Raw genomic sequence first — 13,960 nt, 5'->3', positions numbered from 1 at the left:
TTGGGGCTGCCTGGCTGGCTCAGTTGGAAGAGCATGCCACTCTTGGTCTTAGGGTCGTGAGTTTGAGCCTCATGTTGGGAGTGGAGATTACTTAAATATATAAATATAAAACAAAACACCAGTTTCAGTTGAAACAGCAGCCTGACAGCATTGGGTTCAGGACGTAATCAAGGAAGTGGGGAAATAATTTTTTTAATTTTTCTTTTCTTTTTCTCTGGCTGGTTGGAAGGGCAGAGAAGAGGGCAGTAGTTCATTAGGAAATAGATTTCTCATAAACTGAGAGAAAAAAACCAACATGGAGGTGGTGAGGGGCTGAAGATACATGTCGGTGATATGGAGTGCTGAAAGAGGGGAGAGGCAGAGGGATCCCAAATGCAAGTACTGTTTTTAGTTATGGTTAAGAAGATTGCTTTTTCCTGTAACATAGGAGGAGAGTTTGTTGATCAGTTTGTAGGCATTGTGGAGGGGAGAATCAGGGTGTTAAGGGAGTTCTTAGTTTCTTTTTCTTTTTTTTCTTGGTACAGTTGAAATATCAGGGAGCAGGAAATTTATAGGGTTGATTTATTAGTGGTGAAGGTTTGGAACAGTTACTTTGTAAATCAAAAGGGACATTTAACAGGCTTATTAGAAAAATATTGGAGATTGAGTTGATGATAAGGCAAAGTAGTTTTATATTGATTCTTTCTGGTAAATTAAAGGAGGGTGTATCTAGATTACTTTTAACTTCTTTTTGCAAGTGCCAATAAATATTTTTTTTTTTTTTGTCAGAGAGAGAGAGAGAGAGAGCGTGAGAATGAGCACAGGCAGATAGAGTGGCAGGCAGAGGTAGAGCGAGAAGCAGGCTCCCTGCTGAGCAAGGAGCCCGATGTGGGACCCGATCCCAGGACTCTGGGATCATGACCTGAGCCGAAGGCAGCCGCTTAACCAACTGAGCCACCCAGGCGTCCCCCGCCAATAAATATTTTTATTTAAGGGGCGCCTGGGTGGCTCAGTGGGTTAAAGCCTCTGCCTTCAGCTCAGGTCATGATCCCAGGGTTCTGGGATCAAGCCCCGCATCTGGCTCTCTGCTCAGCGGGGATCCTGCTTCCTCCTCTCTCTCTCTGCCTGCCTCTCTGCCTACTTGTGATCTCTGCCTGTCAAATAAACAATAAATAAAATCTTAAAAAAAATTGTTATATAAGTATAATGTTTAAGAATATCCACTTGGATTCATTCATTCAGTGAATATTTATTTAATGCCATAATTATGAAAATAATAAAAGCTAGAATTTTTGTGTGTAAGTTAGGTTACCTTTTGGTTTATCTGTAAGGTATAATGCTATAAACTGCATTTGTAATAAATCATTTATCCCCCCCGAATGGCAATATGGATCAGATAATATATTCTATAGATAAGGAAATTGAAACTGGAAGAGATTAAGTAACTTGTTTGAGCCAAGATCACATCTGTTTCTGCCTGCTGTCAGAACCCATAGCCTTCTTGTTAGGTTATGTTGATTGTGCCAAGGTGGGAAAACAGATATGGTCCCTGTCCTTAATGGGCATGGTCCTTTTGTGTCTATAGAGGAAAGAGGAAGGGTATTAGACATAGTAAATTATCACTCAAATAAATAGGAGATGATGTATTGTGATAGGTGCAATGAGTGAAAGGAAATGGGAGACTATAGCAGGAGAATTTCTTTTTCAGTGGGGTCTGGGGTTTGAATTCATTGTAGTAATTTTTAAAAATTTAATTTAGTTTAATTTAATTTGATTTTTCAAAAGATTTTATTTGTCAGAGAAAGAGCACAAGCAGGGGGAGTGGCAGGCAGAAGGAGAAGCAGGCTCCCTTCTGAGCAAGGAGCCCATGTGGGACTCCATCCCAGCATCCTGGGATCATGGCTGAGCCAAAGGCAGATGCTTAACCAACTGAGCCACCCAGGCATTCCCATTATAGTAATTAAAAAATATATATATTTATTTATGAGAGAAAGAGAGAAAGAGAGGGAGGGAGTACATTTGAGAGGTGGGGAGTGAGAAGAGGGGCAGGTGGAAAGGGAGAGTGAGTCCTGAGCAAACTATCTGTTTAGTGCAAGCCCAATGCAGGACTTGATCTTATGACCCTGAGATCAGGACCTGAGCTGAAATCAAGAGTTGGATGCTTAACCAACAGCGCCACCCAGGCGCCCTATAGTAATTTTTTTTATATTGTATTTATACATCTATGAGGGAGATAGCATGGGTTTTGGAACAGAGAGACCTAGATTTGATTCCCTTCTGTGCACTTAATGTGTCTGTGACCTTGGACAAATTGCTAAACCATCTACCTCTAAGCTTCACTTTCCTCATCTATAAAAAAGATATCATATCATAGTTCCTGCCTGATTGGCAGCAGCTTGTTTGGGATCATAATGTATACTATGGGAAGTGGTAAATTAATGCAGTCATACTTAGTCTTTGGCATGTATTAGTCCAGTGCAATTTCTAAAGTAACTTTGGGAGCTGACCGATCAGTCATTTATTTTGCAAAATAAAGAGATATTAAAAATACAACTACTGGGGCACCTGGGTGGCTCAGTGGGTTAAAGCATCTGCCTTTGGTTCAAATCATGATCCCAGGGTCCTGGGATCGAGCCCCACATCAGCCTCTCCGCTCAGCGGGAGCCTGCTTCTCCCCCTCTCTCTGCCTGCCTTTCTGCTTACTTGTGATCTCTGTCTTGTCAAATAAACTAATAAATCTTTAAGAAAAAAATACAACTACTGTTTATATCACCATTGTTTCAGAAAAGAAGACTATTTAACTTTTTATTTTGAATATGTATTTAACACCAAAAAAAAATGTAGGATGGTTGTGATCTCAAAATAAAGAACAGTATTTTTCAAAAGAGATATATATATATTTTAAAATTTTGTTTTATGATTATATTTTATCTTAAAGCATTTTAAAGAATGTATGATTAGGATAAATCTGATTTAGCCTGTGATGATTTTATATATAATGAACAGATTGCATTGAAACTCTTTTGTCTTTTCTGCCATTAACAGATATGACCGTTTGTAAGTCTGTTGGTTAAAATTACTAATTGGATCCAATCTCTGAATCATTCAGATTTAATTTTATTTATTGCTCCCTTATAACACAGTCTAAAAAAAAGGTAGTGTTCAACATTGAAATAGCTGTGTATGCCTCCTGTATATGAGATTACATTTGAAAAATGGTTACAACTGTCATGAAAGATTTTCCAGTTCTGAAAGGTCCTTTTTGTGATGATTAAATCTAATTTAATAACTTATAAATTTTGACTTTTGAGGTATTTGTGAAGGTGATTATGATTAGAATATATAAGAGTTATGACAGTATAATTCTTTGCTTGAATTTCTAGTTTATTTAGATACTGTATTCATTTCTCTCTCTTTTTTTTTTTCTTTAAGGAGTATGGACATGCCCCAAAACCAAAAACTCAAGAAAGTGAACTGAAAATCAGTGCTGTGTTTTCTGTTGGTGATAGTCCTCTTGGTAAGAAATAGAATTGTATCAGTTAAAATTATGATTAATATTATGATTAATATTGTTATATAATATATATTGTTATGTTCTCACTAGTAGAATTGAAGGAAAATGCCTCCTTTTGTAAGTCATTTTTTCCTTAAGATAAAGCAGTACTTTTTTTTTTTTTTAAAGATTTTATTTATTTATTTGACATACAGAGCTCACTAGCAGACAGAGAAAGAGAGAGGAGGAAGCAGGCTCCCTGCTGAGCAGAGAGCCCGATGTGGGGCTCGATCCCAGGACCCTGGGATCATGACCTGAGCTGAAGGCAGAGGCTTTAACCCACTGAGCCACCCAGGCGCCCCTAAAGCAGTACTTTTTGAACTGGGTAGCTGATCTTAACATTTTAAAAAGTGGAATAGAGGGGCACCTGGCTGCTCAGTCAGTGGAGTGTGTGACCCTTGATCTCAGGGTCGTGAGTTTGAGCCCCACGTTTGGTGTGGAGATTAGTTAAAATTTTAAACAAACTACATATATATATATGTATATGTATGTATGTATGAAGAGAGAAAAAGTGGGATTAGAATAAGATATTAAAGTATGATGCATATAGTAAGGAAACATAATTTCATGGAACTGCTATTTCAGTTATTAAATTTTACACACATAAACATACACACAGATGTATGTGTTTCCTGAGTTATAATGTGAAATACAGTTCTTACTATGGGTTATGGTTAAAAAAGTTTGAAAACCCCTGTTTTAGAGTGTTTATTGCCTCATTAATATTGGGTTTCAAGACTGAGAATTTATCCAAAAAAATGGAGAATGTGTATTTTTTTGTGTCGATACTAAAACTGTCCCCCCCCTTTTTTTTGTATTTGTAGCCCAGCAGTTGACCCCAGGCTTTCAGTTTTCTCTTGCATCATCTGGCCCAAACATATTGCTTCCTTTGGTTCCAGCCGTAGCTATTCAGGTTTTTTGTTCTGGTTGTAAAAAAATGCTTCATAAAGGGCAAACCGCATATCATAAGACAGGATCTACTCAACTCTTTTGCTCCACGCGATGCATCACTGGATATTCTTCATCTGTCTGCATACCACCTCCTCCCAAGAAAACCTGCACAAACTGTTCAAAGTATAAAATTTTTAATTACATCCCTTTTTACTCTATATCTTTTTAGTGTGTATATATAGTTTAGCTCAAATATGCTATTGTTAACAAAACAAAAGAACCAAAAATGCTATTGCCACTTTAAATCTCTTTAGCATGTTTCTATGGAAATATTTAGCTGATTGAGAAATTTGCAAATTCTCAAGTTTTGTGATGTTAGATAAGAAACTTGGTGTCAAAAGTGTCATCTAAACCAGTTTTCTATCTCTTTAAGCTTAAATTTTACTGTGAAAAATAAACCAATTGTGGAAATTGTAGGAGTACTCATGTATCCTGTAATTGTGGACAACAACCATTCACAACTATTTATTATCTTGAAAGTTACTGAAGTATAGAATAAAATAACAGTAGTCTTATTATATAAGTTATTTAATTCTTTAGAAGGTAAAGTCTAAATGGTTACAAAAGTAATATGTTTATATCTAAAATATCTTTGTGAGTTTTTGTTGGAGGTTATTTTTGCTTTATAGTCACACAGGTGCAGAGAAAGAAAAAAAATAGCAACCAAGCCACATAAATTTATTTCTCTACGTTAGTATATTTGAAAAATTTGGCATGTTCTGCCTACTTCTGTGTTAGTGTAGTTCTTAGAATACATTGTATTGTCAGTAATCATTAATGTAGAGTGAAAAAAGTTAAGATCTTGGTTTGATCATGGCTCTAATGCCTTACTAGCTATATGATGTTGGGTCTGGATTTTTAACTTTCCTAAGCCTCAGTTTCTTTGTCAGTAAACAGTATCTACTTCCTCAGATTTTAATGAAACAGTGTTATCCCAGGGCTTAGCACATAGCAAATGCTTAATAAGTGGGATCCTGTTATTTTTAATAATAAAATTATTATTATGTATATTAACAGAGTTTATAGGATCCTATTTTTTTCTTTGGAGATAAATGACAGTTTCTTTGTCTTCTTAGGTGTTGGGCTTATATATCTAAAAGTAGATCTTGTTAAAATGGAAGTCTCCAACTAAAAGAGGAATTTAAAAATATTTTACATAAATATTCAAATTTAGTTCTGTTCTAAAATGTCCTTTTAATACCTTAAACTCTTCTATACATTCTCAAACTGATCTGAAAGGGCAAATTTAGTTTTCGGTTTCTAGATACTATGTTTCAACATATAAATATCAAAATAAAATGAATTAAATTTTAAAGGACATAGCACAACTTATACATCCAAATGCATATTATTCTCTTAAAAATAGTCACTCTTGTCAGACACATTTTACCACAGTGCTGCTCTTAATAAAAAATTTTTTTGATTTCTTAATTGGGCATCGCATTCAGAGCCTATGAAACATTCTTTTAGACAAAGTTAGGTGACAAATCTATCTTTATACCATGATTTTTGCAAATTGACAAAAGTTGTCTGATGCCTTATCAGTTGACTATAGTAGATGAATTCAACTGAGTCATACTCTTAAACATGATATTTGACTGTAACATTGAAAAGTTGTTCTTAGGGTTCTTATAAATAAAAGAGAAATTAGAAAAATGTTGGAGCCATGTTTTTGGAAGATGTATTTTTTTTTAAGATAAATGTTAAGGTGTAAGTTTCATTTGGATGCATAAGATTTAGAATGTATTTATATTTATGTGCACAGATTTCCATTAAAAAAGTCATTTTCATTGGTTTACATATATGTATATTATACCACTGGCAGATTTACATTATTAAATAACATTCTTTATTGCTTTGTTTTTAGTAGAAAAATCACTTTTAAAAATTAATAACTTCACCCATGTATAAGCATATCCACTTGGTTTCCAAGATTCACTGTCCTATTTTTAAGGTTAGGTGAGTTTTAGAAAATTAAAGTACCTTGTTGTTATTACTATTCTTTGATAGTTTACCATGGAACAGTTCTGTATAATAAAGGCACAGGATGGGAGGCAGAATAGTGGAATGGTTAACTCCACAGACTGTGGAATCAGACTGCCTAGAATTTGTATTCTGGCTTCACTGCTTACCAGCTATGTGACCTTGACAAACTATTTAACCTTTCTGATTTGGTCTCCTCATGTGTAAAGGGGCAATTGTAATAATACTTAACTCACAGAATTTTCCTGATAATTAAGTTGGATAATTTGAATAAAGAGAACAATGTCTGGTACATACTAATTACTCAATACACATTACTGTATAAAATATTATTGCCATTGTATTCTTTATGGCCTCTTCTAGTACTTCTAATGAATGACCATTTACTTTAGTTTTTTACGCTGGTCAGAAAAATGGCAATACTTAGCCTTTGTTTTACTGTCAGTGGTTATTATAGCAATGAACTCTTACAAAATAACTTGAGTTTTATAGAACGACTCAATTATTTGTGCTCCTTCTGTCTTATTCTTAATTCCATCTGTCCTCTGCTACCAAACTCTTAATAGCTCTTTTATCTGTTTCCTTGCTCTCTTCATTTATAGTTAAGTTTTATATATCATGCTAGCTTTTTATATTAATCTTGGGTAATTCATCTGTTTCCCAGATTTTGCATTTGAATTAAAAAGTCCCAAAACATGTCATTCCTGTCTCACTCATGTTTCCACTCTTGGCAGCTGCTGACTAATAAGAGGACAAGTGTTTTGTGGTGTGGAGTTGTGGGATGGCCACTTGTTCCATTGGCTCCAGTGGATGAAACTTGGTTGGAGCTGGAAGCCTCACTGTTTTTGTCATGAACATCTGGCTGGATATATCTTAAACATAATTTTCCCTTAACACATCCATAAATTAGGTATCATAAACCCATGTTATGCATTAAAAATTGAGAGAATAATTACTTCACTCATTGTCACTCAGCTAAGTAACAGAACTAGTCATCAAACTCAGGTTTCTAGAAGCCTTATCCTAGGCCAGCTGTTTTTTCCTATGCAGTAGCTGCCCTTCATAAATACAGTTATTTTAGCTCACAGGGAAGAAGAAATTACAGTTATGAAGAACACATTTCATTTTGCCTTTGTTATTTATTTTTAGAGACATTTTAAATCCAAAGGATGTGATCACAACCCGATTTGAAAATTCCTCTCCTAGCAAAGATTTCTGCAGCCAATCATGTCTTTCTTCTTATGAGCTAAAGAAAAAACCTGTTGTCACCATTTATACCAATAGCATTTCAACCAAGTGCAGTATATGTCAGAAGAATGCTGATGTAAGTCACATTGTACCTTTATTGGGACTCTACTCAAAGACCTGAGATTTTTAATTGGCTTTGCTGATTTTGGATGTGTATGTGTTTTTATTTCCTAGATTCGATTTGAAGTTAAATATCAAAACGTGGTGCATGGTCTTTGTAGTGATGCCTGTTTTTCAAAATTTCACTCCGCCAACAACCTCACCATGAACTGTTGCGAGAACTGTGGAAGCTACTGCTATAGTAGCTCTGGCCCGTGCCAGTCCCAGAAGGTTTTTAGTTCCACAAGTGTCACAGCATATAAGCAGGTATGAAGATCCATCTGTCACACATAGGTAGGCTTGCTCCTTCCAGGGTGGCTCTGCAGGGATCAAATGCAAAATAAACAAGATCAGTTGATCTTGGTGTATGAGTTCCCCTGCAGAAAAGTGGGATTGATTCTGGTTGTGTAAGTGTTGATTATGGTAGTGAGATGATACAGGCGAACCAGATTATGGTCAGGAATTCACAAACAGAATTTCATGTTTTGCTAAGAATCTGAAATATTTTGTGATATATTGATAAGTGAAGAAAGCCCCATATTATTGTAAATAAACTGACCACTTATAGATGATAAAATCAGTGGATTTAAGCATATCTTTTCCTTTTAGAAAATACAATTTTTGGGGTTCCTGGGTGTCTTGGTTAAGCATCTGCCTTCAGCTCAGGACATGATCTTAGGGTCCTGGGATCAAGCCTTACATCAGGCTCCCTGCTCAGCAGGGAATCAGCTTCTCACTCTCCCTTGGCCTGTCTTCCCAACTTATGAATCTCGTTCTCTGAAATAAATAAAATCTTAAAAAAAAAAATATATATATATATGTATATATTTTAAAATCTGTTTTGGAATGAATTGTAATTATTTTGGCACATCCCTTATCAGACTACTTTAGCTAATTTTTTTTTTAAGATTTTTATTTATTTATTTGTCAGAGAGAGAGCACAAGCAGGCAGAGTGGCAGGCAGAGGCAGAGAGAGAGAGAACCGACTGAGCCATCCAGGCGTCCCTACTTTAGCTAATTTTTATTTGTTGTAATGCATAATGGATTCATTTGGTTACTAAGTAGATCAATTTGGGTTAATTATTGCAGAATGATTTGAAATCTCTAGGGGTGCCTGGGTGGTTCAGTCAGTTGAACAGCTGCCTTTGGCTCAAGTCATGATCTCAGGGTCCTGGGATTGAGCCCTACATTGGCTCCCTGCTCAGTGGGGAGCCTGCTTCCTCTGCCGCTCCCCCTGCTTGTGCTCTCTCACTCTCTCAAATAAATAGATAAAATCTTTTAAAAAATTGCTGTGCTTAAGAAAATCTTTAAAAAGTTATTTTTCTAGGGGCGCCTGGGTGGCTCAGTGGGTTAAAGCCTCTGCCTTCGGCTCAGGTCATGATCCCAGAGTCCTGGGATCGAGCCCCGCATCGGGCTCTCTGCTCGGCAGGGAGCCTGCTTCCTCCTCTCTCTCTGCCTGCCTCTCTGCCTACTTGTGATCTCTGCCTGTCAAATAAATAAATAAAATCTTAAAAAAAAAAAAAGGTTATTTTTCTAAAAAAGGGTATAAATGATAATTAAACTTTTTTTTCAGTTAGCAAATTTGATTTATTTTTAACTTCTCTGAGCAGTTGGTAGTGGACATTCATCTTTGAAAGTTTCCCTTTTCTAGGAATGACCAGTTTTGGCAGTTAGGTTACTTTTTCCTCAAGAATAAAATTTGTGTTATTTTTATATATGTGATCCAAAAATCAGTTCTTTTTTTTTTTTTTTTTTTTTTTTTAAGATTGTATTTATTGGGGCGCCTGGGTGGCTAAGTAGGTTAAGCCTCTGCCTTCGCCTCAGGTCGTGATCCCAGGGTTCTGGGATCGAGCCCCGCATCGGGCTCTCTGCTCAGCAGGGAGCCTGCTTCCCTCTCTCTCTGCCTGCCTCTCTGCATACTTGTGATCACTGCCTGTGCAATAAATAAATAAAAAATCTTAAAAAAAAAAAAAGATTGTATTTATTTGAGAGAGAAGGAGTGAGGGAGAGCAGGAGAGAAGGGAGGGTCAGAGGGAGAAACAGACTTCCTGGCTGAGCAGGGAGCCTGATGTAGCACCCAATCCCGGGACTCCAGGATCATGGTGGGAGCCGAAGGCAGCTGGTCAGCTGACTAAGCCACCCAGGTACCTGCAAAAATCCATTCCGTTCCTTATTTTGTTGCTGGTATTATACTCTGTCAACTGCATAAATGATTTTCTTCTTTTACCAGAAAGATTATGTAGTGAAACTTCACAAATTATATTTTCCTACTTTGTAATTCCCTATATAACTTACTTTTTAAATTTAAATTCAATTAATTAACATATAGTATATTATTAGTTTCAGAGGTAGAATTCAGTAATTTATTTGACTTATTTAATACCCAGTGCTCATCACATCATGTGCCCTCCTTAAAGTCCATCACCCGATTACCCCATCCTCCTGCCCCCCACCCCTCCAGCAATCCTCAGTTTCTTTTTTTTTTTTTTTTAAGATTTTTTTTTAAAAATTTATTTGACAGAGACATAGCAAGAGAAGGAGCACAAATGGGAGAGTGGGAGAGGGAGAAGTAGGCTTCCCGCTGAGCAGGGAGCCAGATGTGGGGCTTGATTCTAGGACCTTGGGATCAGGACCTGAGCCAAAGGCAGACACTTAATGACTGAGCCACACAGGCGCCCCAACCCTCAGTTTGTTTCTTATGATTATGAGTCTGTTATGGTTTGTTTCCCTCTCTGATTTTGTCTTATTTTCCCTCCCTTCCCCTATCATCCACCATTTTGTTTCTTAAATTCCACGTACAAATGAGATCATTTAATTGTCTTTGTCTGATTGACTTATTTCACTTAGCATAATACCCTCTAGTTCCATCCATGTCATTGCAGATGGCAAGATTTCATTTTTTTGATGGCTGAATAGTATTCTGTTGTATACACACACACACACACACACATACACACACACCCCTTTATCCATTCATATGTTGATGGACATCTGTCTGGGCTCTTTCCATAGGTTGGCTATTGTGGACATTGCTGCTATAAACACTGGTGTGCAGGTGCCTCTTTGGATCACTATATTTGTATCTTTGGGATAAATACCTCCATATAACTTCTTATTGAGAGACTTTATGTTGTGTCAGTGACAGTATAGTGTAATGGTTAGTCTGGAACTTTAGATAGAGATGAAATGTTGAATTAAAATTAATTTAACCTTTTTGTTAATATAATTTCTTAAAGTATCTCACTTTGTTGAAAGGATTCTATGATACAGTATATAAGTTATTTAGTATGGGGCCTAGCTCATGGTGAGCACTGAATAAATAATAATATTGGTAATTTATATAAATGTTAGCCATCAATATTATTGTTTCTTAAAACAAGTAAAGTTACAGGCAGATTTTATTATGAACTCAGCTTGAAAAACAGTTAATTCTGTAAGATCTTCTAATATACATTGAACATCATCTCTTTCCTCCTGCTAAAGAGCCTTGTTGGTTAAGTAACCTTAAAGGTCGTAGGTTATCTTCCAGATTGATGTCCGTGATCTGCTGAGGATGACTCTTTGGTTCATGGATTACATGGTCATCCTTGATTATTTGTAATGAGAAAAGTACATTACAAATACCAAATTCATTACTTTTAATGTGTTTTATTGTTAATATACATGAGTAGTTACTAATTTTCTTCAGTTTACATTTTATCATTGTCTGAAAGAACTTATTTTTCCCACATCCCAACTTTCAGAAAAATCTATAGAGTGGCCTCGTAGTCATGTTCAAATATTTCAGCCAAAGGCAGCCTTTGTAGGTAGTGTTTCTTTTTTCTTACACAACTTGTATGTTTGTGCTAGGTATCTAAAAGTTATTTTATTTTCTTGATAGAATTCAGCCCAAACTCCTCCGTATGCCTTGGGGAAATCATTGAGGCCCTCAGCTGAAATGATTGAGACTACCAATGACTCAGGAAAAACTGAGCTTTTCTGCTCTATTAATTGCTTATCAGCTTACAGAGTTAAGACAGTTATTTCTTCAGGTAATGTTTAAAATTCAATAAATTTATAGATTTAGTAACTATTGAAGAATGTTGTAGCTGCTTTTCTTTCATTTTTTTTACAAATGGAATTTATCTATGTGGTTAAATTGAGACTCAAGATTTAGTTTCAGAGAACTCATTTTTAATTGAAAATAGTTTTTAACTGATTTTTTTATTGAGGTTATTTATTTTGTAGTTTCTGTATGAAAAGAAAGACCAGGAAATATAAAAAACAAAACAAAAACTTGTTAAGTTCCAAATTTTTGTGTAAGTAGGACTTCAATATGATTAGTTGCACTTAGCACAGATTATTGTAAAGTTCCTTTATTTTGGTTTTATATATTACTTAGTATTTTTTAATCATTCTAGTACATTTTTGGATCATTTGTTCATCATGTAGCTTAGTCATTGATTTTTATTTTTTGTTACCAAGGTGTCCAGGTTTCATGTCATAGCTGTAAAACCTCAGCAATCCCTCAATATCATCTAGCCATGTCCAATGGAACTATATACAGCTTCTGTAGCTCCAGTTGTGTGGTGGCTTTCCAGGTATGATCTAAAGTAGTATTTTACCCCTGAGCTTCTCTTAGGCATTGCTCTATGGCAGTATGTTAACTGCTGAAGGTCTGTATTTATAAAAGGTTAAGTTAGAAAAAAATTCTGTTCGACTCTGGTCCCCAAAGGCATTTCTGCAAAATGTCTCAGCCAGTTACTGAGCCTCAGTGCCGTCTTCCTTATCCAGGGTCCTTACCTAAACTACTCTTCCCTCCCACTGTTGCCCTTGGTTCTCTCCCTTTCAAAAGGATGGATACTAAGATATGGTTCAGGTAGATGCTGTGGTGTCCCTTCCTCTCATCCTGGGCCAAATACATAATGACTCCCGGCATAAAGGGTAAGCCTCCATTTATTTGTCCCATTTGTTCCTCACTCCCTGAAAAGATGGAGAGAGTAGAGTTTAGTGACCCTCTTGGGTGGCCCTGATACAGTGTCCCTGGTACCAGGGCAAAAGAGATCACTGGTGGCCACTATGCTTTTCATGGCCATCAGAGGCTGGTTGCCAGTGGGAAGGGTATTTTGGGGGAAGGAAGAGGTCTGCTTTAATTTGTTAGAGCCCTATATTAGAGGTGTCCGGGAAGCCCAAATTCCAGTCCTTAACCTTACAATATTGCATTTTTCAGTCCTTCTATTCTGGAAGTATGCCATTTAAACTTTCTGTGAACTGCTTTATAAAGTGTCAAGGAAATATTTGTGGGGGCATTAATTTATTAAAACAAAATGAAAATTACCCAACTCACATTACTTCTCAGTTGCTAAACTTTTGCCTTATTTGTGTTCTTTCAGAATGTATTTAATAAGCCCAAAGGAACAAACTCTTCAGCGGCGCCCCCGTCTCAGGGCCAAGTGGTTATAAGCCCACCCTCTGGGTCAGCAGTGTCAGCTGCAGGAGGTAATGCCTCTGCCAGTTCCGGTTCCAGTCCCACCGGCTCCATCAGCAGCTCTGCCTCTGGCACAGCCGGTTTCCGGCCTCTTGCTGCCCCATCCCAGCAAGTTGCTGTAGCTCGGACACTTGTTAAACTCAAGTGTCAACACTGTAGCCATCTGTTTGCCACAAAACCAGAACTCCTTTTCTACAAGGTAAAGAGAAATCACGAAAGGGATGGAATATAAACGTATCCATCAGAAGCATTTGTCTTTTCATCTTTGACAGTCACTTAATTTGCTTTGAGATGTTAAGGAGAATGATTTCTTAAAGATGAAGCAACTGTTTAATTAGGTCTCAATGACTGTTTTTTTTTTCTTTTTTTTTTTTTTTCTCTGCAGGGTAAAATGTTTCTGTTTTGTGGCAAGACTTGCTCTGATGAATACAAAAAGAAAAATAAAGTTATGGCCATGTGTGACTACTGTAAACTGCAGAAAATTATAAAGGAGACTGTTCGATTCTCAGGGGTTGATAAGCCATTCTGTAGTGAAGGTAAAGGAAGCAAGCAGTTCATTTTTTTTTTTTTTTAAAGATTTTATTTATTTGACACAGAGAAAGACAGCAAGAGAGGGAACACAAGCAGGGGGAATGGGAGAGGGAAAAGCAGGCTCCCCGCTGAGCAGGGAACCCAATGTG

General features: G+C 36.6%; 1 protein-coding gene across 5 annotated transcripts in view; it reads left to right on the top strand.

Annotated features, from left to right (window-relative positions):
* The window catches only part of ZMYM6 (zinc finger MYM-type containing 6), a 42,896-nt gene that overhangs the window by 7,649 nt on the left and 21,287 nt on the right, over positions 1-13,960 (top strand). For all 5 annotated transcript variants that reach the window (XM_032877185.1, XM_032877182.1, XM_032877184.1 and 2 more), the window contains exons 3-10: positions 3,412-3,496; positions 4,357-4,606; positions 7,616-7,790; positions 7,889-8,080; positions 11,694-11,844; positions 12,278-12,393; positions 13,186-13,479; positions 13,666-13,816. In XM_032877185.1, coding sequence (XP_032733076.1) covers positions 3,412-3,496; positions 4,357-4,606; positions 7,616-7,790; positions 7,889-8,080; positions 11,694-11,844; positions 12,278-12,393; positions 13,186-13,479; positions 13,666-13,816 — 1,414 coding nt within the window. The remainder of the gene's footprint in view (positions 1-3,411; positions 3,497-4,356; positions 4,607-7,615; positions 7,791-7,888; positions 8,081-11,693; positions 11,845-12,277; positions 12,394-13,185; positions 13,480-13,665; positions 13,817-13,960) is intronic.

This window comes from Lontra canadensis, unplaced genomic scaffold (assembly GCF_010015895.1).
Source record: "Lontra canadensis isolate GAN:19392208 unplaced genomic scaffold, GSC_riverotter_1.0 scaffold60, whole genome shotgun sequence".
NCBI classification, from domain to species: domain Eukaryota; kingdom Metazoa; phylum Chordata; class Mammalia; order Carnivora; family Mustelidae; genus Lontra; species Lontra canadensis.
This window is presented reverse-complemented; position numbering and strand designations above follow the sequence as displayed.